The following is a 21,925-nucleotide window of genomic DNA, read 5'->3' as shown; positions in this document are numbered from 1 at the left end:
TTCTTTTGTAGGTTCTCAGAGCCCAGTTGTGTTATTCAAATCAGAATACAGCACTGTAAGGCAGTGAGGGAACATTTAAACATCACAGTTAGAGGATTTTTTGTTTAATTGTTTTGTTATGTTCTATTTCTAATTTGCCTCTAGCTGGCAATAGTCATGATTTACAAAGTGTGGGAAGTCTGTTTTAAAAATTGTGTGTCAGAATGGGAACCCTACATTGAATGTTTTTCTGCATCTAATTTTTAGAAACACAAACTTGCAGCATTTTGAAAAACATTGACAAAAATTATTTCACCAAGGTTTTGGGATGTTTAAAAAACAGTAGCAGTTTTGATCTGCATTTACTGAAGCGTTAAAAGTTTATCTGTGTCTCACTGAGCAGTGCTGTGCTTTAGGGGTGTCAGGCAGCCTGGTGTAGGCACCTGGTGAAGTCCCTGCATACAGCCAAAGCTTTATCGAAACCTCACTTTGTTTAGATACATTATGAGCTGTATATTGAGTAACATGGTAGTAAATACCAGTAAAAGTGATATTTAAAAGCAAGAGCTTTTAGATACTAACTCGAGTTAGCCTGTGGTTTGGCACCTCCCCTGCCTGTTGCTGGGTAGGCTTTCGCATGATAATAGCCCAGATGAAAACTGAAATCCTTCTTGTGTTTCTTTCATAGGTAAGAAAGGCCTACAAAATCCTCTGCATTTAATCCCTTTTCAAGAAGAAAAGATAAAACAACTCAAAATACAAAACACAAAACCTAGAGTCTCTGTTCCTCTCTACCCAAAAGTAATTTTTTCTGCAGAACTAGAAAATCTAGTCATTGTTTTACAAAGGTTTAATCTATGGCTTCAGGGTAGATCTATACCAGTAGGAAAAAGAAGGTTCATGATGAATTCCTCTTGGGCTTGTCCAGATTCTTAGGCAGTTTGCAGTGGATCAGCATGTGTTTAGTAAGTGATGGTATATGAGCATTGTTCCAACCAGAAAAACTGCTACAAAGCAGTGCACTGACCTCAGAGTTAACTGGGGTGGTAACATGACCTGTATCAATAATTGAGCCCTTACTGAGTATTTGGTCTGGACTTGTTTCACTTCTGACTAGTGTATTTTGATTCCTGCAGCTGGTGTGCAAGACAGTACATCCCTTTTCTACTGCTTTCTAGAGCATCAGTTACCAGGACAAATGTTTCTGAGGATGAGGAGCGCAAAGGTACTCTCTGAGGGTGAAAGTCCATATGCTGCCATAAATCTGATGCTGGGACAAGCAATCTGATGCAGTGGAGACAAGTTAGTTAATGTTAAACTGCAAGGCAGTGATGGCTTTGCTCCTTGCTTAAAAACTACATGCTTGTCTAGTAAATTCCCAGCTTTGGGTTTAGGTAATTCAGATGTTTTGGTAGCTCTCAACAACAAAGGACCTATTTAGTTTAATTTAAGATGTTTATTTTGCTGATTTATCAGATTGCAATGTAGCAGGATTTTAATGTGACTGGTGTTGGTTATACTGAAGTTCTGCCTGGCCTTCTCTCCTGTCTCCTTCGTGAGCCAGTGCCAGAATAATAAAACAGGAACATAACAATATTTGCCCTAAGACTGCACCCTGGGAATTCCCGGAGGTGTTGCTATGTACTTTCCAATTGCTAGTGAATTTGTCTTCTAGGAGCCTCTCTAATCCCTTTTGAACCCATTGATACTGTAAGAACTTCAGTGTTGTGTGGAAAATAGTTCCACAGTGTTAATGTTGCTGAGGAGCCTCGTCCTTTAGTGTGATTTGAGTATGTCCATATCTGATTGCATTTTTTTCCCATTTCCTACAACATATTTCCTGAAAAGGAACATTTGAAGCTCATAATATTGAAGATGGATTTTGAATGTTTTTTCTTGTGTTCCCCAATTTTTGCATTTATCGACGTCTACCATTTTGTCAGCCAGTAACTAAGACATTTTTCACAGTTGATGCTGTAGTTGTTATGTCCTGTCATCTGCAGACTTTACCATCTTATTAAAATCACTTCATGGTTTTGAATGTATTGAAAAATTACAGAGAACAGTTGTTGAAAAGTGACCATTTCATCCTGTGCTTCTGTTCCCATCTTTTTTGCAATTTGTGCCTGGCCTTTCTGAGCACTCAATGTTTGCTTAGTTTTAGAAGCAAGTGGGCTTGTTAAAAGTCCAGGCAAGTTGTACAGTCTTAAGCTGCACCAGAGGAGGTTTAGATTGGACATTAGGAGGAATTTTTTTGCAGAAAGTATGATTAGACATTGTAATGGGCTGCCTAGGGAGTTGGTGGAGTATTTAAGGGAAGACTGGACATGGCACTCAGTGCCATAGTCTAGACATGGTGGTGTTTGGTCATAGGTTGGACTTGATGATCTCAGAGGACTTTTCCAACCTAATTGCTTCTGTGATTCTGTATATCTGCCAGATGGCCCTTATGAAAATGTTTTTTATCCCTTTAAGGATAGGACTTAACAAAGTCTGAGAGATGTAACCTTGTGTTACAAAAACCTGCTCAATTTTCTCTCTCTGTATCTGGATACTTTCAGTATCAGGACACATTGTTAAAAATAGGTTCTTCAGAAGAGTAGGACCTTCAGGTAAATATCACATTCATTTTTGGTGGTGACTCCTGAATATATGAAATTGTAATTTTTTTCATGTTTTAAGGGCAGTCAGAGTTGGATTTGGTATCTGCTTCTGTACATACAACAAACACATGCTAGTAACTCCTCTCTTATGATGTCAATTGACGTGTTTTATTGAAAAAACCTCTGATGATATTTGAGATGAGGAACTGCTGTCCTGAGTAAAATGACTCACTGTATTTAATTTTTTTTATTGGCAGACATAGGCCTTTGGATTGGAAAATTTCATGTCTGCTTAGTGATTGCTTAAACATTTAATCTATGGTGTGACTAAATGCATTCCTGACAGCAGTACAAATTGCTAATGATGTGGTTATTCTTCCCTGTCAGTAGATTCCCTCAGCAGATTGTCTTGGAGGAGACTTGATGAAATCAGTATGATTAGCATGCTGCATTAAGTATTCTCTTTTCTGATTTAATACATTGTCTTTCTGATTCTCTTTTCTCTTAGCAACTCTTAAAGCATTGTTCTAGGCTCACATGTTCTGTGGTAGCAATTCACTGTGGCTGCTTTCAGTGTGTCTAATAGGTTGAGGACAGGTCTGAATTTGGTGATGAGCATTTGAACATGTTGAGCTATTTAAGGCAAAAATAAGGCTCAGAAGAATTGAACATGGTGAATTAAATTAGCATTTCCCTCCCAGGCAATAATAGGAAGTCTTTGTTCAAAAATATTACATTACATATGGTCTGACATTTGGATGTATCTTTCCAGTAGCCTTGGTACCTGGAACAGTTCTGTAATCTGGAAATAAGATACTGCTTAATAAGTCAGCAACACATAGTGTCAATGTGAATAGTTAGAAGCATGACTGGGTTAGTGTAGTACATTATTTTATGTATATTTTTAATTAATTTCCTGGTACGTTTGTCAATAAATGTATCAGGAAAGATAAGGGAAGTCAGACTATGTCCATCTCTGATGTGCCTGAGGGACAGCAGAGACCAAATTGTTTGATGATATTACTTGTCACTTTAGAAGGTCCTCTCCTGGATCTGGAAGGCTTCTCAGGGCAACAGGTTTTTCTTAAAAAAGGGTCCAAATGTTCAAGCAAGCTTAATGTATACTCATGGTTTTGAGAAAAGGCTTAAAAGATTAGGGAAGAGAAACTGATTCTGGAATTTTCAAGATTAGGCAGAATCAAAAAAGTTTACTCTGTCTTTCCCAGATTTCTTATATGCCCATATGGTGTTTTTCAACAGGACTCCTGCCTCATCCTGTACTGAGAATGGACTGGTCCAAGTAATGCATCAGTCAGTGCAGTGAAGGAGAGCTTGTCTGTAGGAATCCAGCATGATTTGTTGGTGAAATAAAGATTGTGTATGGAGGATATCGAGAGAGAGTGGGATGTGAGAGCAAGGAGTCCAGCTTCATTGATGATGCGTAGTGACCAGTGGGCAGCCTGTCCTGGGTGACACAGTCAAATCAGAAACTTCATAACCAAGAGAAGAGTAATTTGTTTCAACCTTAGGTGACTGCATCTCGGTTTAGACTGAGTTTGTCACCAATGGTTCCGTGTATAGACAGTGGAAAAGGGTCAGTATGTCCACACTATGTCTGTTCTATCCCAAACATTTGTTTCAGGATTTTGTGAAATAGGTGCTAAACAAATGCACTTCTAGAAGTGCATACTTTGTTTATTGAGGGGCAACTGGATGACTAGCTCTGAGTTAGACATCTAAAAAATAACTTTGAAGTTTGGACAAGATAGTCCTGTGACCTCTAAGTATGTGCTGGCTTAAGCTTTTTCTAAGCTTTTTCTGGATGTTTGTATTGATGCTTGGAGTCTGGTCTACAGGGCTGTGGACTAAGTGCAGAATGGCACTGGGATTTAAATGGTGCATTGACTTTATTCCTTTGCCTCAGTACCTCATCTGTAATGGAAATAGCAGTACCCCCTTCAACTTTTTTGCCCAAGCTGCACATAATTTAACCTTGCTCCATGACTTGTCTTTGGATTGCTGTTTCACAGTGCCTCTTCTGTGGCACAGGTATTGCTGTTATGGATTTGATCTGTATGGTTATATCTGCCTGAGTTTAGAATGGCTGCATTACTTGTGGTTGATCAGGTCAGCCTCAAGACTTGAGTATTACATGTGGTGGCACCTGACTTGGAAAAAAAACGAATAGGAAATTGCTTTTATCCTTTTTTTAGTTGTCCAGAGCTTTTATTAAGAGCTGGAAAGCTGCAAGATACTGAATCTGAAGCTAGTTGCTGCACTGGGACCGGGTGTTACTAGTCCTGGGCATTGAGCCGATGTAATCTTGGAAGTAATTTCATGTTTGGGACGAGAACAGAACATTTCTGTAGGATTTTGAATTAAAAGTAAATTTAAGGTTTTTCTGTGGTTGTTTAGAGCTATTCAGATATTCAGATCAATACGTTAAATCATGATGAAGATAGATGGCAGTGTTTGAGATTGCTATAAACTCAGAGCAAATAACAAAATATCAATATACTGATTTCTTTTTATCTCATTGGAAATGGTAGCTCATATAGTGACAATTTCATAACATTCAGATGTTGTAAGGTGCTTCCTCAAGATCAGCACTTAATGACTCTGAGCTGACTCTTCTGAGAGCAGAGGTTGATTAAAGAACCAAAAGACTGAGAATAAATGTCAGTTGAAGCTCCGTATCTCTTTTCTTCAGAGTTTAATTAGCATTTTCCTTCTTCTTGCTCTTTTTTGTGTGCCTGGTATATGGGATATGTGGGTGTGGAAGTCACAGGGGTTTAGGTTTTAGAAGGGGTAGTGTCTGGAGTCTGGGCAATAATGCATCTGAAGTGTGTACATGTTCAGGAAGCAGCGTGGTACCTGTTCATCAGACTTTAATAGGACTGAGCCTTCTGGGCATAGGGGCCGCATGACAGCCGAGTAACGCAAGTGCTCAGAGGCTCAGATGTGCGCATACACATGTACACGTGCTTTAACTGTGTATGTTTATGGGCCTTTTCATACATTGACAAGTGTAGAGATTCACTGATAAGAGAGATTTTTAGTATCAGTTGACTTTCAGTTTCAGGTGATGATTTGTATGTATGATTTTGACACTGTGTCTTGGTAATTTGATTGCCATGTGAATACAAATCTGTAGGGGAAAACTTGAAAGCCTGTTATTGTAGTTTGCCAGATATCCTGAAGTCTTCCTCAGAAAAGATTACAAGTTATATTTTTGCATATTAAAAAAGAAGCTGACATCCTTGAAGCAGAAATGTACCTTTGCAAGTGTTGTATAACACTTGAACTAAATTTTCTGGGAAACCAAGGTCGATAGTTTTCTCTTTGTATTTCACAGATTACCTACTTACTTTAACTTTGGGTCACACAGCTCAGTAGGGAAGCAAAAGAAAAGAAGAGAGCCTGGAAAGATGCACTTTAAAAAATCATTTCTGTAAGGGAATGAGGAAGGGTAAGCTCGTCCTACCCTGCTGGGCTGATGTGAGAGCTCCCCAGAGCTTCAGTCAGCATCATGAGATGCCTTTTTCCAGACATAGAATTAAGCTGCAGCTCAGGCTTCTGTGCCCTGGTTTGCAGAACATAATGCATCCTTAAGGTCATGCAGTTTCTTACTGATTTGTGTGGGAATAATGTCTGAGTTTTGAGGAATGGTGAAATGCAGGCACCTTGGTGCAAAGCTGCAGATAATGCTTCAGTCTAAGATTCAGGCTCATAATATCAGCTCAGCTGTGAAATGATGATTGTGCTGCTGACTTTGTAGTGGTCTGTGTCTTGAAGTAAAATTGCCTCACTTTGCTGTAGGTTAACCCGACACTTCTGGTGACTGGTATTGTGTGTTTGGCTTGGTGACAAATAATCCCCTGCCAGCTGCTAATCTCTGGGTTAAATTTGCGGCAAGAGCAGCTGGGTTCTTGGGGCATGGATGGCTTGATGGGTCTTGTTGGGAGAGCATGGTAGTACTGTTTGAAACAAGAAGTGACATAATTTGGTATGGCATCAGCTGGTGTAATTTGTTTAGGTCTGTAATGATACTGTGTTTAAAAGATTTTACATGTATCATGTAAAGTAGGTATCATAATGAGTGGTAAGTGAATCATAATGCATTTTTTAATGATACATTCATGTGAAGGAAAATAAGTTCGGGGTTTTTTTAAATAATAATTTTTTTAAAAAGTCTTTTGCAATGCTTTATGTTCCCTTCTGTCTGCCTTCCAATCTAATAGGGCAGAGTAAATTCATTTTAAAGTGGCATATAAGTTAAGTAAAAGTGTGTTAGGGAGAAAGCATTTGTGGTGCTCAGTGTCGCAGAGGCATTAGAGAAATGCGTAAATTTCAGTTTGAGATTAATAGGACTGTGGCTTAGTTCCTTTTGTTGCTGTGTGTGCTGTAAGTGGGCCATGACTGATGTTGACAAAGCAGGCAGTCGTTAAGGTGTTAATAAATCCTGCTGGAAACAGGTGAAGATGTTCCTGAAGGTGGGCACGGTGATAGGATCACAATCTGGTGTGCTCTAGCTGGCTCTGTGTCATCTATTCAAGGAAGGTTAGTAAGAGAGAAGGTGGAACTGGGAAACTTGAGTACTGTGTTCTCAAGTGCCCACAGGTATGGAAAATGGAAAGGTCATCAGTGAGAAAATGAGCAGCGATGGGCAATGTGCAGCAAACCCCAGGAGTGCAAAGCAAGATGCTGTTAAAATGGGCACTGTAGTTTCTCTCCCCAGCCTACATTAAATGAGGGCAACTGTATCATGTATGATTATTGGGGAGGGGAAGAAAAGCTTTTGTGGAAATTTTATTGTTTATATTACTTGTAATATTCAGAGCAGACCATGCTTCTGAAAAAATGAGAGCAAGCCTTACCCCATGGTTGAACTGAAATGCTGCGTGCATCCCTTGCCTTTTGGTGAGAACTGTTAGAGCAGTTTCGCTTGACTTCAGCTGTGTGTCCCTGACAGTGTGTTCATCCAGATGAGTTGAGGCAGGTGGCTGTTTGCAGTTCTGAGACCTTTGAGGGAGGCTGCTGCACCTGCTGGCTCTGGCTCAGGCTGCCTGTATCTGCTGGGCTGAAACCTGTTCCATCCTCAGTGCCAATGCGTCAGAAGTAATGGGAGGTCTTGTGTGTGGTGGTCTCGCAGGGCTCCACTTGCTGTCCCAGTGTAAGTTTTTCATTCCAAAAGTCATGTTACACTCTCAGTATAATGAAAATGGTGTTTCAGAGTGAATTTTTGTCCATGAAAACCTGTGATATCTTAGGGAATGTTTTTCCTCAGCTCTGGAGTCAGTTTGTGTGTATTCTAGCACATGCCTGCTTGATATCCCTGGATCTCCTGCATATGAACAAGTTTTGGGCCCAGTGGTGAATCTTGGGCTAGGTTCTGTTGAACTCTTCAAAAAAAAAAAAAAAAAGAAAGAAAAACTTTTTACAAGATTGGTGGGAGGCTTTCTGTGAGGACAGTTTTTGACTAAAGGATTATCAGTGTCCTTTATCCTGTAGCATGTCTTGGGCATGCTGTCAGGAAGGAAGGGAGGCATGCTCACACACATACTTGTCATCATTCTTGCTAATTTTAACAGGAAACTGAAAGTCTTAAAGGCACCACATTTGAGAAGATTTTCAGTTGGATTAAGTGAAGGGAAAGTAATATTTTTGTATGTCAAGATACTTTGATCTAAAGAAGTGGCTTTTAGAATAGACTGTGTTCTACACTCCATTACTGTATTTATTTTTCTTACACTTCAGATGTTTTAGGGCAATGTAAAATGAATCATGCTTCATGACATTGAGGTGCTGGAGTGTGTCCAAAGAAAAGTGAAGCTGGTGAAAGGACTAGAGCACAAGTGTTAGGAGAAAGGGCTGAGGGAGCTGGGAGTGTTTGTCCTGGAGGAAAGAAGGCTCAGGGGAGACCTTACTGCTCTCTGCAGCTCCCTGAAAGGAGGGTGTAACCAGGTGGGGATCAGCCTCTTCTCCGAGGTGACCAGTGATAGGACAAGAGGGAATGGCCTCAAGTTGTGCCGGGGGAGGTTTAGATTGGATGCTAGGAAACAGTTCTTCTCTGAGAGGGTTGTCGTTGGAACAGGCTGCCCAGGGAAGTGGTGGAGTCACTGTGGAATCACAGAATGTTGAGAGTTGGAAGAGACCTTAAAGATCATCCAGTCCCAATGCCCTGCTATGGACAGGGACACCTTCCACTAGACCAGGTTGCTCAAGCCCTTATCCGACCTGGCCTTGAACGCTGCCAGGGTTGGGCATCCACAACTTCCTTGGGAAGTAACAGTTAAGTTACTCTTTTGAGCTATAGACATGAAGTAAAAGGTCAACATGTTAGCCTGACTCCAGCTTGCATTATGTCCTCAGTTATCTTCATGTGTAGGTCCTAGAAGGAAATTACCCTAAATGGGAAAAGTCTTCAATTTCTGCTCTGTGCAGACCTTGAAACATGTTCCAAAGACTTGGAACAGAGCAAAAGGAAAAACTTGAAAATTTTGAACATTTTTTTTCCTTTCAATTCTTGGTTATCTAAGCCTGCTCAAACATTCCATTATTCGTATAGCTTTCTCTTTAAAATAAATGAATAAATTTCAGTGTTTTTTAAGTAAGTCTGTTTTGGCTACCAGTTCTTCGGTACAGTAATAAGAAAAAAAGGAGTGAGTAGTGCAGTTAAATTTCTCTTTTGCCTTTTTGTCTCTGATTTCTACAGTTGCCCAGTCTAAATTGATCTTGATCAAATTTGCTGCTAGGGTATTAGAACAGGCTGGAAGACTTTAAAAATTTGAAATTTAAAAGCATATTTAGAAATGTTAAAAAGCAGGCGCATATATTCTTCCATCTGGTATTTGTATTCACATTAGTATTAATCTCAGAGTACTTTTACTTAGATTTTCTTCATGGTTTTAATTTCTACCAGGAACAGTATTTAATGTCTCCATCTTAAGACATTAGCATTCAAGAAGTGTTTTTATTTCGACGTTTCTCTTGGGTGTTTGCTATGGAACTTAGGTTGCCTGAAGGTCATGCTGCTGTTTTTGAAGCATTGTCTTTGTAGGCTTCATTGAACTATGTAGCCTGTCAGTGACAATACTGTCCCTGGAGGTATCTTAAAGACTGTAGATGTCACACTTAGGGACATGATTGGACCATCCAAGTGGTGGACTTGGCAGTGCTAGGTTAATGGTTGGACTCAATAATCTCAGAGGTCTTTTCCAACTTAAATAATTCTATCATTCGATGATTCTATGTTGTACTCAAAAGCCAGAGGAGCAGTATTTGAGTACGATGGAAATACATGTATGCACAGTCTTATATGTTCTGTTAGGAACTTTTTACAGTGGACAGTTGTATTTAAATGAGGGGAATGCTCCTGATTTAATAACAGCACAGAATTGTTGCTCTCTTCAGTCCATGCTGAATTCCGCATGTAATGGGGAGAAATAGTCTTTTCCTCTTTATTTTCCTGTGGGGAAGGGAATGGATAAGTGCTTGCATGAATAATTTTTTTTCTTGTCTTCTGTCTTATACATCAATAAAACTCTTAAAATTAATTTTGGTTACAGTTAAAGCGAAAACTAGTAAGTGGAATGTCTGAAAAACTGCCATGAGATGAACTTGAGAGGGAAAAGATTTATTAATGTCTTTCATGTTCTAAATGTAAGGAGACATTAAACAAGAGACTTATGTATCATGTAATGTCAGATCATTTAATTTGCTCTTGAAATGTGTCTAGTTAGTTGGGAGAGATTGCTGTATAAGGGAAAGCAAATCTTGAAAAGTGATACAAAACTAAAAATCCTGGATACAAACCTTGTTCATCGTGTGGAAAGTCATATCTGTGATTTGCTTCTAGAAGAGAAAATAAATATAGCTGTGCCCATAAGAACTGCTCTGGGCTGTAACTTGGCTGACTGGTCAGGCATAACTGTACAGAAACGAGCATTAGTTGCCACAGAGGGTTTTTTTTATTGATGAACTATCTCTGCCTCACTCAAAAACCAAGATCAGAGCAGAGCCTGGAACAGAGTCACTATGTAATTGGAACTTGCTGAGAAATGTCGTGCCTGTTGTTTGCTTGGAATGGTAGGCAGAGAATACTATAGCTCCAGGGTAGCAAAGATCACATCCAAGTTTTTCCAGCAACCTAGCCAAACCTGACGGAGTTTACCCTTCCAGCCAATTGACTCTTGAAAGCCTTCCAATTTCCAACTTTCTTTTCTTTTAATAATCCATGTTAAAGTGTACTGGAACACGATCACAAACATTTGTTCTTGCAAGAATACTGCATGCAGCCGAGAGGCATTTTATTTGTGGTAGGTTAGTTGCTGCTTAGATTAGACATGAAGTACTGCAAAGAGTTACAGCTAGATCTTGTGGTCTGATACAGGTAAATCTTCATGCTGTGATTGTGTGGTGTTTGAATGACATGAGCTGGAACTTCTAGTAATGCATCTCACATCTTGGAAGTTTTAGTGTAAAAGCAGGTGCAGTTACTGTTACTAGCCAGTGAAATCAGCATGTGCAATTCAGTCTTATTTTGGTTTGAAAGTTTTGAAAACCTCTGAACAGAAAGCACCCCAGTGCTTTATTTATTTTAATCTCAGTATTTGGTGCATCCCACGTTTTGGAGACATTGATGTACAGAAATCTCAAATGGAAACTTTACTGCTAGATGTAGTCATAGGGCTTTCCAAATGTAAAGTTGTATCATGCCTTTTTTGCATAAACTATGGTGCTTCAAAATAAAATCTAAGAAAATGGGTAATAATGGTGAGAAATAGTCTTTTTCAATCTTGTTTCTTTGCTCTCTGTTCTATTTTAGTCTTTGTTTTTAGCTTCGTTTGACTAGAGACAGATGAGGGAGATACTCTTAGCTGAGGTGTCCTTTTAACTCTTACCAACTCCTCAGGAAATGCTAATAACATAATAATGTTTAAGGCAGTATTTTCATTACTGTACACGTGGCTAATTGCTGTTAATAGAGGGGAGCAGCCCACCAGAGTAAGAAAGAAGCAGAAAGGCATAAGGTGTAATGAGACTTTTGGAATTTATTTCAGCAGTTTTTTCTGGGTTCAGTGTTGGGGAAGCTTGTCTCCGTGTCTGTGCCTGGAGAATACTGTTTCTGTTTCTCTTCCCACAGATGACATCAGCCCATTCCTATGGGCTGGTACAATGAGAGCAGGAGCAACAACTTCACAGTTTCTGCCAGCTGGACAAATTACACCTCAGCTGCTGCTGGTGCACGCAGGTGGCCTGGGCTGGGGAGTCACAGCCGTGCTGGTTCCCACCTGCATCAGGGCCCGTGGAAAGCCCTGCCTTTGACATCTCCATGGAAGCTGTCCCCTTAGCTCAGGTCACCTGTGCTTCCCTTTGCTCCTGTGGTGATTGTTTTCTCTTCCGCTTTGACATGCTTCCTGGAAGCGTGTAGGGCTTAGATATTACTCATGGCTTGCATTTGTGTAATTGCTTGATAAGAACCTTTCTGGTATTTTTTGTTGTTTTCCACCCACTACAGGCAGTCACTCTGTAGTGTCAGGCTGTGGGTGGAGAAAGGATGGCAAAGAAGTAAAGTAACTTGTGTAGTGCCTGGTAAGCTCAGTTTCCTCTGCAGCAAGCCCTGGACAGGTCTGTTCTTACCTGAAGTCCCTTTAAATAATTTTTAAAAATTATTCATCTTACAGGATGAAGAAACATGGATTAATTTCATTTTTAGGTATATGATAAGTCATTAGTATGGGACACTACCACTTTCCTTAATGATAATGGGAGGTGTGCAGTGGCAGTGATAGCCTGTGGTCCCAGAGGCAAAGGGGAAGGAAGGAAAGAATTTCACCAGGTTATTTCAGAATTGAGTAAGACTAAAACCAGTGGTTTACTCAGTTTAGACTTTATTCTGTTATCAAATCCGCATCAGAGCTTTGGTGGTGCAAACTTACCTGACTTTCGTTGTTCAAAAGGAAGGAAATAACATCTTATTTTTCTAACAGAGTAAACACATTTTCAGGCCTGCTCCCTGTGCTGCATCCCATGTGCACTGTTAGAAAAGCAGCGACTGTGTTGGTTTTTCCTGTTTGTGTCACGCAGAAGCCTTGATGTGCTCAGAAGTTAGTTGCTGCAGCACCCATCCGCCATTCTCTTCTTGTGCCCTCTCCTATCACAGTAAGACTCATGAATTGAAGCAGCAGTTGGGTTTTTTGTTAAAGTTTTGCCACAGAAGATTTAGTCTCATCCTTTACTGTTTTTATCTTGCATAATGTACTCTAACCACAAGTTTGAAAATGTACCTCTTTCTGAAGAACTGCAGCAGAGCTGGTGCAGTTTTAGAAAATTTACAAATGTGCCACTGGGGTTTCCTGAACTTTTGTGCTTAATAATTTAAATATTGCTATTTCTGAAGATTTTATAGAACTTAGGCTTGAGGCCCTTGGGATCATCTGATCTGACCTGCATATGAATCATAAGCAAGTAACTTGCCTAAGTGATTCTTAAATTGAGCCGAAATACTCATGCTGGACTAAAGCCCAAAGATGTTTGTCTGAAGCAATCTTCTCAAAAGGGAAAACATCAAGATCAGTTGAGTGCATGTTCCTTGGGTGTGGAGCTTCACTGCCTAATTGTATTCCCTCTTAGCATCCAAGGTCATAATTAAGATCTTTCTTTCTGCTTTCAGTTTCCACTGTTTTTGTTATATTGTGTGCTAGGTTAGAGAGAGGTTTCAGTACTTACGAAGTTATATGTGAACTGCAGACACCTCCTAGTTTTCCTTTTTCTTCAGCTATAGTTTCAACTCAAGACTCATTTGAAAGCATTTTCAGCAGTCTGAGTCTACACTCATCTAAACTTTCTTCTTACTCTTTTTGCTCTTTAAAAAGTGCAAACTGAGGCTGTGTCCAGTTTTTTTTGGTCTCACTAATGCTTTTTAAGATCTTGTTTTGAGATTTAAAATCTTGCCTGGGCTTTAGCCCAAGTCCGAAGCCAAACTTTTACAGTTCACTTCTTTTTATGGCCATATTTGAATGCAGCTGCTGTAGCTTTAGGAATTAAGTTTCTCACAGTGTGTGGGGTGAATCTTATTGGGGTCTTCTGGTGGTTGCCTTGAACTGCAGCACAGTTATGTACCAAATTAAGTTATATGCAAAATCTACTCTTTTTTTTTTTTTCCCTCAGAGAGCCATTTTATTTTGATGTGATGCATCAAAATGGCCATTATAATAACTTTTAATTTGGCTGCTGTGAAGCAAATAAGAGAATGCAATCTTAAGTATATTTGCATGCATTTGTAACTTCTTGTCCAAATCCTCCAAAGTTGTGTGAATTCTGTTAGACACATGATCTCTTATTTGAAGTGTATGCGAGTCTGACTTTGCCTTGACTAACCAAAAATTATGTTTCATTTAAATATGCAACTATCAGTCAATCTATAGATATGGATATGTGCATATGTACATGTATTTATAGACACAAACCTTTGGTTCCTAATCCTTAGAAGACAAAAGCCCTGAAATTTTCATGGAGTATCAGACTGTTCAGGTGTTTACTGGATGTGGGTTAAATTTTGAATAATTTAACAGTCCTTCAATATTAAAAAAAACCCAAAACCTAACAAACTTGATTTTTGAACTAGGAAAAGATATAGAAAAATTCCAATTCTGTTTAACTGGAAAGAAAGATACAGTGAAAGATTTCTGCTTTGGACTATCTATGAGACCATGGCTTTTTCTTAAAAGCTGATTTTGGAATGCTGGGTAACTGTTGGAAGAAGTGCCCACTGTTAGTCTTTCATTTGAAGGCTGTGATGTGTTGCAGAGCAGACTGTTAGCAATGGAGAACATTTTTGTGCAGATTTCAAGACTTAAAATTCTGGCTCACATTTTCCTCTCTTTTGAATAATGGACTATTGCTTGTGTGAGTTTAAATCTTCTTTTATCTTTGACTCTTTCATTACAAAATGGGTAAACCTTTTGCTATTATTGCGGGTTTTCATGGTACTTTTCAAATACTAGGAAGAACTGTTAATAACACAAAAGCAGTATGAATGTACTATTTTCTTTAGGATGGAATTAACCTTTTTATGGATAATGCCCTTTGGTGGTGAGTTACTAGCTTCAGATACTGGTATATAATTTGATTTCTTTCTTCTGTAATGGGGTTTCTTGTTGCAGTGGGGATCCTGCAACACGCATATATCAAACCAGGAGTCCCGTGGAAAGGAAATATATACGGACAGACAGATTCTTGCTAGATGTTTCAGAGAGATGTTTATTTCTCCAGCCGCATGGCCGGAGCTCTGCCGAGGAACTGTTCCAGTCACGGGACCAAGGGTCCTTCTGCCCGCGCAGGGAACACAAACCAACCCATGGGAACGAGGCTGAGCAGGGGCAGGGAAGCCCCGTGTCTGTGCCCTCAGGGCCCCTCTCCCAGGGCTACATGGCGGGGGAGGGACCCCAACACCTCACCCGTTTTATTTTAATAAAAGGAGAATGAAAACAACTGGATAAACATAACAAGAACAGTTTCAAGACAAAACAAGCCACCCTCCTGAGTCTTTAAATGTCCAGTCAGATTCTGTGGAACATCTTAGGGCTGACAGAAGGGAGACAGAACTCTCTGAGCAAGCTTTGTGGGGAAACTGAGGCAGGAGAGGGTTTAACTTCTTCCCTCCCCCTTTTCATCCCCCACTCGGCATTGGAAAGGGATTTTTGGGGAAACAATTGGCAAAAGCATGGTTTTGTGAGGGAAACCATGGGTGAAAAAACGGATTGGGAATACACTGGGGGTAATAGGACATAGGGTAAAAGGGAAAGGTGGGATTAGGAAAGGGAGACTGTAGGGGGGGCTTACAATGGAGATATTGTCTAACATGACTACGATTTTTAGCATATATACTGCCTTTCACAGAAACACCATCAGGCCCAGTGACCTGCGATGCTTGTAACCCTTTTCTACCTCGTATAATTTTGAATTCTATCACCTCTCCATCTCCCAAGCTTGGGATGCATTTTTCAGGGTTATTCTTTTTAATAGCAGTTCTATGCACGAATATGTCTTGCTGGTTGTCACACCTTGTTATAAAACCATAGTTTTGCTTAACATTATACCATTTTACTATCCCTAAGGTCTTAGTTTCTATGATCTTTTCCTTTTTCCGAGTGGTTGCTGTTTTCTGTCTCGCTGCGTCTTTGCTCTCTCCTTCGGTCGCTCCCGTGTTGGAATTGTCGGGGCTGCTGGTGCCTGCGCGCTCTTCCCGGGGTCGCGTTCGGGGCTGCGCAGGCCGGGCCGGGCTGCGCCGCTCAGTTCTCCGTGCGTCGCCTCCTCTGGTCGCAGCTTCGCTGCCGCTGCCGGGCGCTGCACCCACGTCTCGGCCGGGCCCCCGAGCGACGACTCCCCCGCGCCCTGCTCCAGCGCGCGTCTCGGCCGGGCGTGGCTCCGCTCCACCGCCGCCACCGCCCACACGCCGCCCCTCTCGGCCGGGCGTTCCCGGGGCTCGCTCCACCACGCGCTGCGCGGGGCCGGGTGGGCACTGCCGAGTCCCGCCGCTCCCGCCGCGCCTCGCTCCGCCACCGACACTGCGGCTCGCGTGGCTCCGCCCGCACGCGGGAACTGCCTCGCTGCTGCTCGCAGAGCGCTCGGTGCACGTGGCCTGGGCCGCACGGTCCCTGCGCCAGGCTTCCCTTCGCCAGGACACAGCTGACATTGCTCAACAGTCTCGGTAATTAAATAATATTCACGAAAATATTCTTCCATCGGCATATATTTTGACTCCAGTATTAACTGTGTCCAAACGGTTTTCCAAAAGCCCTTGGTAAGAATTAAATCCCAAGAAACATAGAAAAAGTTCTTAAACAACCATGCCAGGAAGTGTTTCAGTTCTTTTTGAGCTTGAATCAAGCTAAAATTTACAAATCGTTGTTCAAGAATCATTTTAAGTTTAAGATAAATGTCCATATGCGGCTCTGAGAGCCAAGAATCTTCCCACGGTTCCTCCATAGTTTAGATATGGAAGAGCAAAGCAAAACCAAGAAGAGGAATCCAAAGTTTCCAGGGTTTACTCACACAAATCAGTCGCTTAGGGATCGGGGATCGTTCTGCTCTCAATTCTCCACCATTATGTTGCAGTGGGGATCCTGCAACACGCATATATCAAACCAGGAGTCCCGTGGAAAGGAAATATATATGGACAGACAGATTCTTGCTAGCTGTTTCAGAGATGTTTATTTCTCCAGCCGCATGGCCGGAGCTCTGCCCAGGAACTGTTCCAGTCACGGGCCCAAGGGTCCTTCTGCCCGCGCAGGGAACACAAACCAACCAATGGGAACGAGGCTGAGCAGGGGCAGGGAAACCCCGTGTCTGTGCCCTCAGGGCCCCTCTCCCAGGGCTACACGGCGGGGGAGGGACCCCAACAGTTTCTAGTGACAAATCTGTTGCCATATTCAAAAAGACATTTGTTTTTAAGTTGTATGATGAATTAAGACATCTAAGAACCACCAGAGACTAAAATCTTACATGTTGTGAAACTTCATGCATTCTAATATTCCAGTGTGCCAGCAGTGGTGGCCTGGAGTAATGCGGTGCCACAAGTGGCCTGTGGGATTGCTTGGATTTGCTAACACTTTTCCCTGGACGAGCTGGGAGTGGCTGAGTTGCAGGTGCACACCACACAGTGCTTGCTTCTGCCTGTAAGACCTGTGCTGTTCCTCAGAGGGGCAGGGGGAGCCAGCCCCTCTCAGCAGCACCTGTCCCCTTCTGGCCACCATGTGCCGGGTAAAACAGCCTTTACCTTTCCCCATACCCATGTTCTCCTCCTCTGAGTTTTGTGCAGGCAGTTTGAGAAAGACAGATGGATGTGTTTGGTCGTTCCTGTTGCTGGGGAGGATGTGAGAGAAGGGATGTGGAGAGAGGAGGACGTGTGCTGCTCTGTAGGGTTCAGTGGTGGGAAGGAGCCGCAGTTGCTCCCTGGCTGTAGGCTGCTGGCTCTGCCAAGATAATTAAAAATCCCTGGACTGTCTTCTGCAGCTGCTGAGATGGGGTTTTGCTGGCCTTCTTTCAGCTCCTGTCAGAAGAATAACAGTTTATCTTAGAGGCAGTGCTTTTTGGTAGTTCATGATATTTTTCAGAAAGACTTTTAAGTCCTCTGTTGGTTTACTGCTTTTGGAAAATAGCACCTTGCAGCACAGGAATCTTCGGGAGATGTGACTTGACTAAGATGTTTTGGTAGTTGGTTTTCCTTTCTTTTCAGCCCTGCAAACAAACTGTGAACCTGTACCAGGTTGTTATTATTCCTCAAGCAGATAATTTTCTAGAAAAGAAAGAAGTGCTCTTCTGGTTTACTGTATTTTGCAAGCTGGATTCAGTTTCATATTTGTGATCCTATTTTATTGACTGAATTTGTACTGCTGTACTTTAAAGTATTTGCAGAAAAAATACCTGTAGTGGTTTAAAAAAGAAAAAGCACCTCTGTTTTTTCTGGTGATGTATTGTGCTATGTGATAAAAGACAAAAGAGGTGGATAATAGATAATGTATTTTGCATTTTTAAGTGCTGATTACTCTTCACATAACGAAGAGCTTGAATTTGGCTTAATAGAAAAGCCATCCTGAAATCGAAAACAGTCTTTACCAGCACTGTCTCAATGGGTGATTATTTTTTTCTTCTGTATGTCTAAATAAGATGCATAAAGGAACATGAAAACATTCTAGTTTATAGGCCTTTGAAGTCAGAAGTCCTAGCTCTGAACTTGTCTGTGATTTCTGGGAGGATCAAAATAGTTTTCCCTTGAAATCCCTAGATTCACTGTCCTTTGTGGCATTGATGATAAGGATAATAATAAGACCATTTGCAACTGAGGAGTTGCACCTCTGCATTTCTGGGTTCTTTCTTGTAGAGAGAAGATTAAGTTTTTTCCAGAAGTTGTGCCCAGGTTTCCAGCAGCATGTCAGGCTGCTCTTGTCATGGACTACAGAATGCAGGGAGGTGAAAAAGAATGCAAGAGAGCATAAAAGGGCAAAATACAAATAGGAAGTACATTTGTAAAGAGGTGTGTTGCGAGGAATAAAACACAGGGAAGTGGAAGACCTAGTAAATTATTAAATAAAAGGGAAAGGACAGCAGAGTATGGGCATGGATGCTGAAGGAACAGGCAAAGCTGTAGGCAGAAGAACTTGACCCTGGGACAAAAAGGCTTTGTTTTCTTTTCCTAAGACCTTGGGCTTAATTTCCAGTTTTACTGAGCTTTCACAAGGATGTGAAAGGGGAATAAGAGAATTTTAGAAAGGCTGGGATAATCACAGAAGATAAACATATCAGTGCTCATATGCAGTCTCACATAAATGCCTGCATCAAATGCAAGGGAGTGTGCATTTGGAGATAGAGAGAATGTAAGAGAACTAAGGTTCAGAAAGCCACACTTGGAGAGCAAGGAAATGCTAAAAAATGATGTACTATTTTAGTAGCATGTTTTCCAGTGGATACAGGAAAAGCTTTAGCAGATTGTAGTGGAATGGAATTTGGGAACAAATAAATTCATAGAAGTTTGTATGATGTATGATCAATTTGAATTTGTAACTGGTGAATATCTTTTAGGACTGGTTTGGTGGTTTTTTGGTTTTTTTTTTTAGTTGTGGGGTTTTTTTGCTTCTTTTTTTCGAGTTGTCACAGCAAAGAGAATGTTAATCTGTGAAGGTTCCAAGTTTTTTTTATCTTGACCGTATAAAACACTCTAGCCTAGATTTTACTTGTTTACATTCAGTTGCAATAACTACTTTTTTTAAAGTCATGCCTAATCTTGGAAACCTGTCTATCTGTAGAGGGTTGTGTATTTGTTTGTAATACTTAATTATTCAATAATTACATATAACAAGCTGTGTTCCTGTGCCAAGCTGTGGCTTTGGGGCATGGTGGGAAGAAAGTGATGGTAAATGGGAAATTCCTGACTTCTTGTGTACCAACTTCTCAAGCTGCTTTATCTGTTTTAATCCAAAAGCAGCCCTTAGAACTGAAGTCTAATCCCAAAGCTGTGTTGATGCAAATGATTTGCATGCCAAAAATAACCACTTGTGCAAGGAAGGATAAAAAAGTGAGCCTCAAGATGGATTTTGTTTTACAGTAGCTGCTTAAGTATGTAAACTTGGTGTTATTAAAAAGAATGAGAAAATCTGTGTCTGCCATTGAATAATCATAAATATTTTTTGTGCTGTTCTTTCTTTCCAGATTTGAACATGGAATTCAACCCATCAGATCATCCACGGGCCAGTACGATATTTCTCAGTAAATCACAAACAGATGGTAGGTTACTGAATTTATTACAGTAGTTATCTCTAAACCCTTTGTTGAATGCATGTGATAGTCCTTTAATATGTAATTTCCCCCTCTTCCCCAAAAAGAGGCATTTAGAGGCATCATGTTAGAGTTTTAAATAGTCACACCTTTAGCTAATTGTCTTGTATGACCAGTAGTACAAATATGGATGAAGCTTAATATAATAATATTTTTAAAATATTTTTTTCTAAATCCATAATTTTTTGTCTAATTGTTTCTTAATTTTTTTAAACTCTGATCATTAGGCTTCTGAAAGATGTGTAGAAAGTATTCTTTTAGAAAATGCCAGTTTATATTAGCTAAGAAGACATTTCCAGGGTTTTTCTGATATAGATGATACTGTAAATGAGTTCAGTACTAGATTTTCTTAACAAAATAACTCCCATCCTACCCAAACATTCTCTCCTCTTCTCCTCTCGTTATGGCTTTGATATAATCATGTTTGTCTGGAGTTACGTTGGTTTTCTTTATACATAGACAAAATGATCTCTAAAATTAACATTGGTTAAACAAGTCTCCTGACAGAGTTAGTAGAATAGAAGCCATTTACTGTGGCTCTTTTGTTCCCTGTTGGACATGTATGACATGTTGGTTTAGAAATAAATGAATAATGGATGCAAAACACATTATTTTCTAGCAGGACCTTCAAAGCAGTTCCTGCATTGTAATTCTGACTGTTCAATATGAATTCTTTGTCCTCCTTTCTGCTGCCTATAAATGCTGCTTTTGATTTACATAGTAAATTGCAGTGTCAAACACATCACTTGAAAAATAATGTAGTTTTCACTTACTGTGTATTTTTTGCTAGTTTTTGAGCATGACTAGAACAAAGAGGATATACATTTAGGCCCTAATTGAAGAGTTGCTTATGTGAGTACCTCCTTTGACCTTGAGATTGTCCTTCTGAATTCAGCCCTGGTTCTGTCAATGCCTCATTACATGGGTTTGGATGTGATTTACCATACTAACCTGGTTTGGTAGTCTGTAAAATGAATATGATAATATTTCCATAGTTGTATTGTAAAGATTGATGTCTATTTTATAATGGTTTTGCAGTGTGTTGAAACTGTCTAATCCCATATGGATGCTACTTGTTTCTTGTTACAGCCTGTTGAAAGAAAGGACAAAATAGACCCAAGTCCAACAACTAAAATTTTGACCAGACCGGATGATTATTCTTACTTGTAATAATATCAGTTAATTTATTGCAGTATGGAGTTAATTTTAAGCATTTTATAAAAATGTTTATACCCATGCTAGAGTTGATCTATGAAGCTTTGTTCTAGTTTAAATAATGTGAAGAACATATTTTTGAGTAAGAACAATGGATTTAGTGAAACATTATAGAAATGTTACCAATGGGAGTGTAAGATCTGTTCAGCTGTCCTTGGTACACTGGAAAAAATACAAAGGCTATTTTGTTTGTACAAAAATAAAAAGATTCTGCAAACATTTATCTACTGATCTATTGCCAAGAACCATCATGTTCTGGTGGGACAGCTCCCAGTACTAAGCGTTTTGCTTGGCTGTACTTTGGGCCCCTTGTTGAACCAAGTGAGCTGTAGGAGTTACCACACTGTTCAAGGATGTTGCCTAACCAAAATGCTATAAAGTGCTTGTTAAAGGGAAAATAGAGGGATTTTTTAGGGCATGTAGGGTTGTAATCTGACAGGTTGCTGTGGAATCTAGGGGACCCTCAAGACTTCTTCAGACGATGTAGAAGAGGAGAGCTGAGCTGGCTATTTTGAAAACACCTAACTTGGGCAAATAATTGCTCCATTACTTTAATAGTATTGGGCTGGTAAACCTTCCTGTTGACTGTAAGTGAGAATACTTCTGTAGATAAGACCTGTGGACATTGAAAATACACATTACACAATACACAGAAAGTTCAGTGGCATCAGGATTCAGGGTTTCATCCAGGATCTGTCTCTGGCTGTGAGCATACATCTCATGGTTTTACAGTGGGAAGTGGCCAAGTCCATCACTAGGTGCTAGAGTGACTTGGCAGTGTTACCTTCAGG

The 21,925-nt window shown here is 40.4% G+C and overlaps 1 protein-coding gene across 4 annotated transcripts in view; it reads left to right on the top strand.

Moving 5' to 3' along the window:
• The window catches only part of CCNY (cyclin Y), a 123,222-nt gene that overhangs the window by 56,582 nt on the left and 44,715 nt on the right, over positions 1-21,925 (top strand). For 3 of the 4 annotated variants that reach the window (XM_032099830.1, XM_032099838.1, XM_032099848.1), the window contains exon 2: positions 19,794-19,868. In XM_032099830.1, coding sequence (XP_031955721.1) covers positions 19,794-19,868 — 75 coding nt within the window. Of the gene's footprint in view, positions 1-19,790; positions 19,869-21,925 lie in introns of those variants that run through there. The other variant, XM_032099857.1, reaches the window with a different exon arrangement.

The sequence above is a fragment of the Corvus moneduloides genome, chromosome 1 (genome assembly GCF_009650955.1).
Source record: "Corvus moneduloides isolate bCorMon1 chromosome 1, bCorMon1.pri, whole genome shotgun sequence".
NCBI classification, from domain to species: Eukaryota; Metazoa; Chordata; class Aves; order Passeriformes; family Corvidae; genus Corvus; species Corvus moneduloides.
This window is presented reverse-complemented; position numbering and strand designations above follow the sequence as displayed.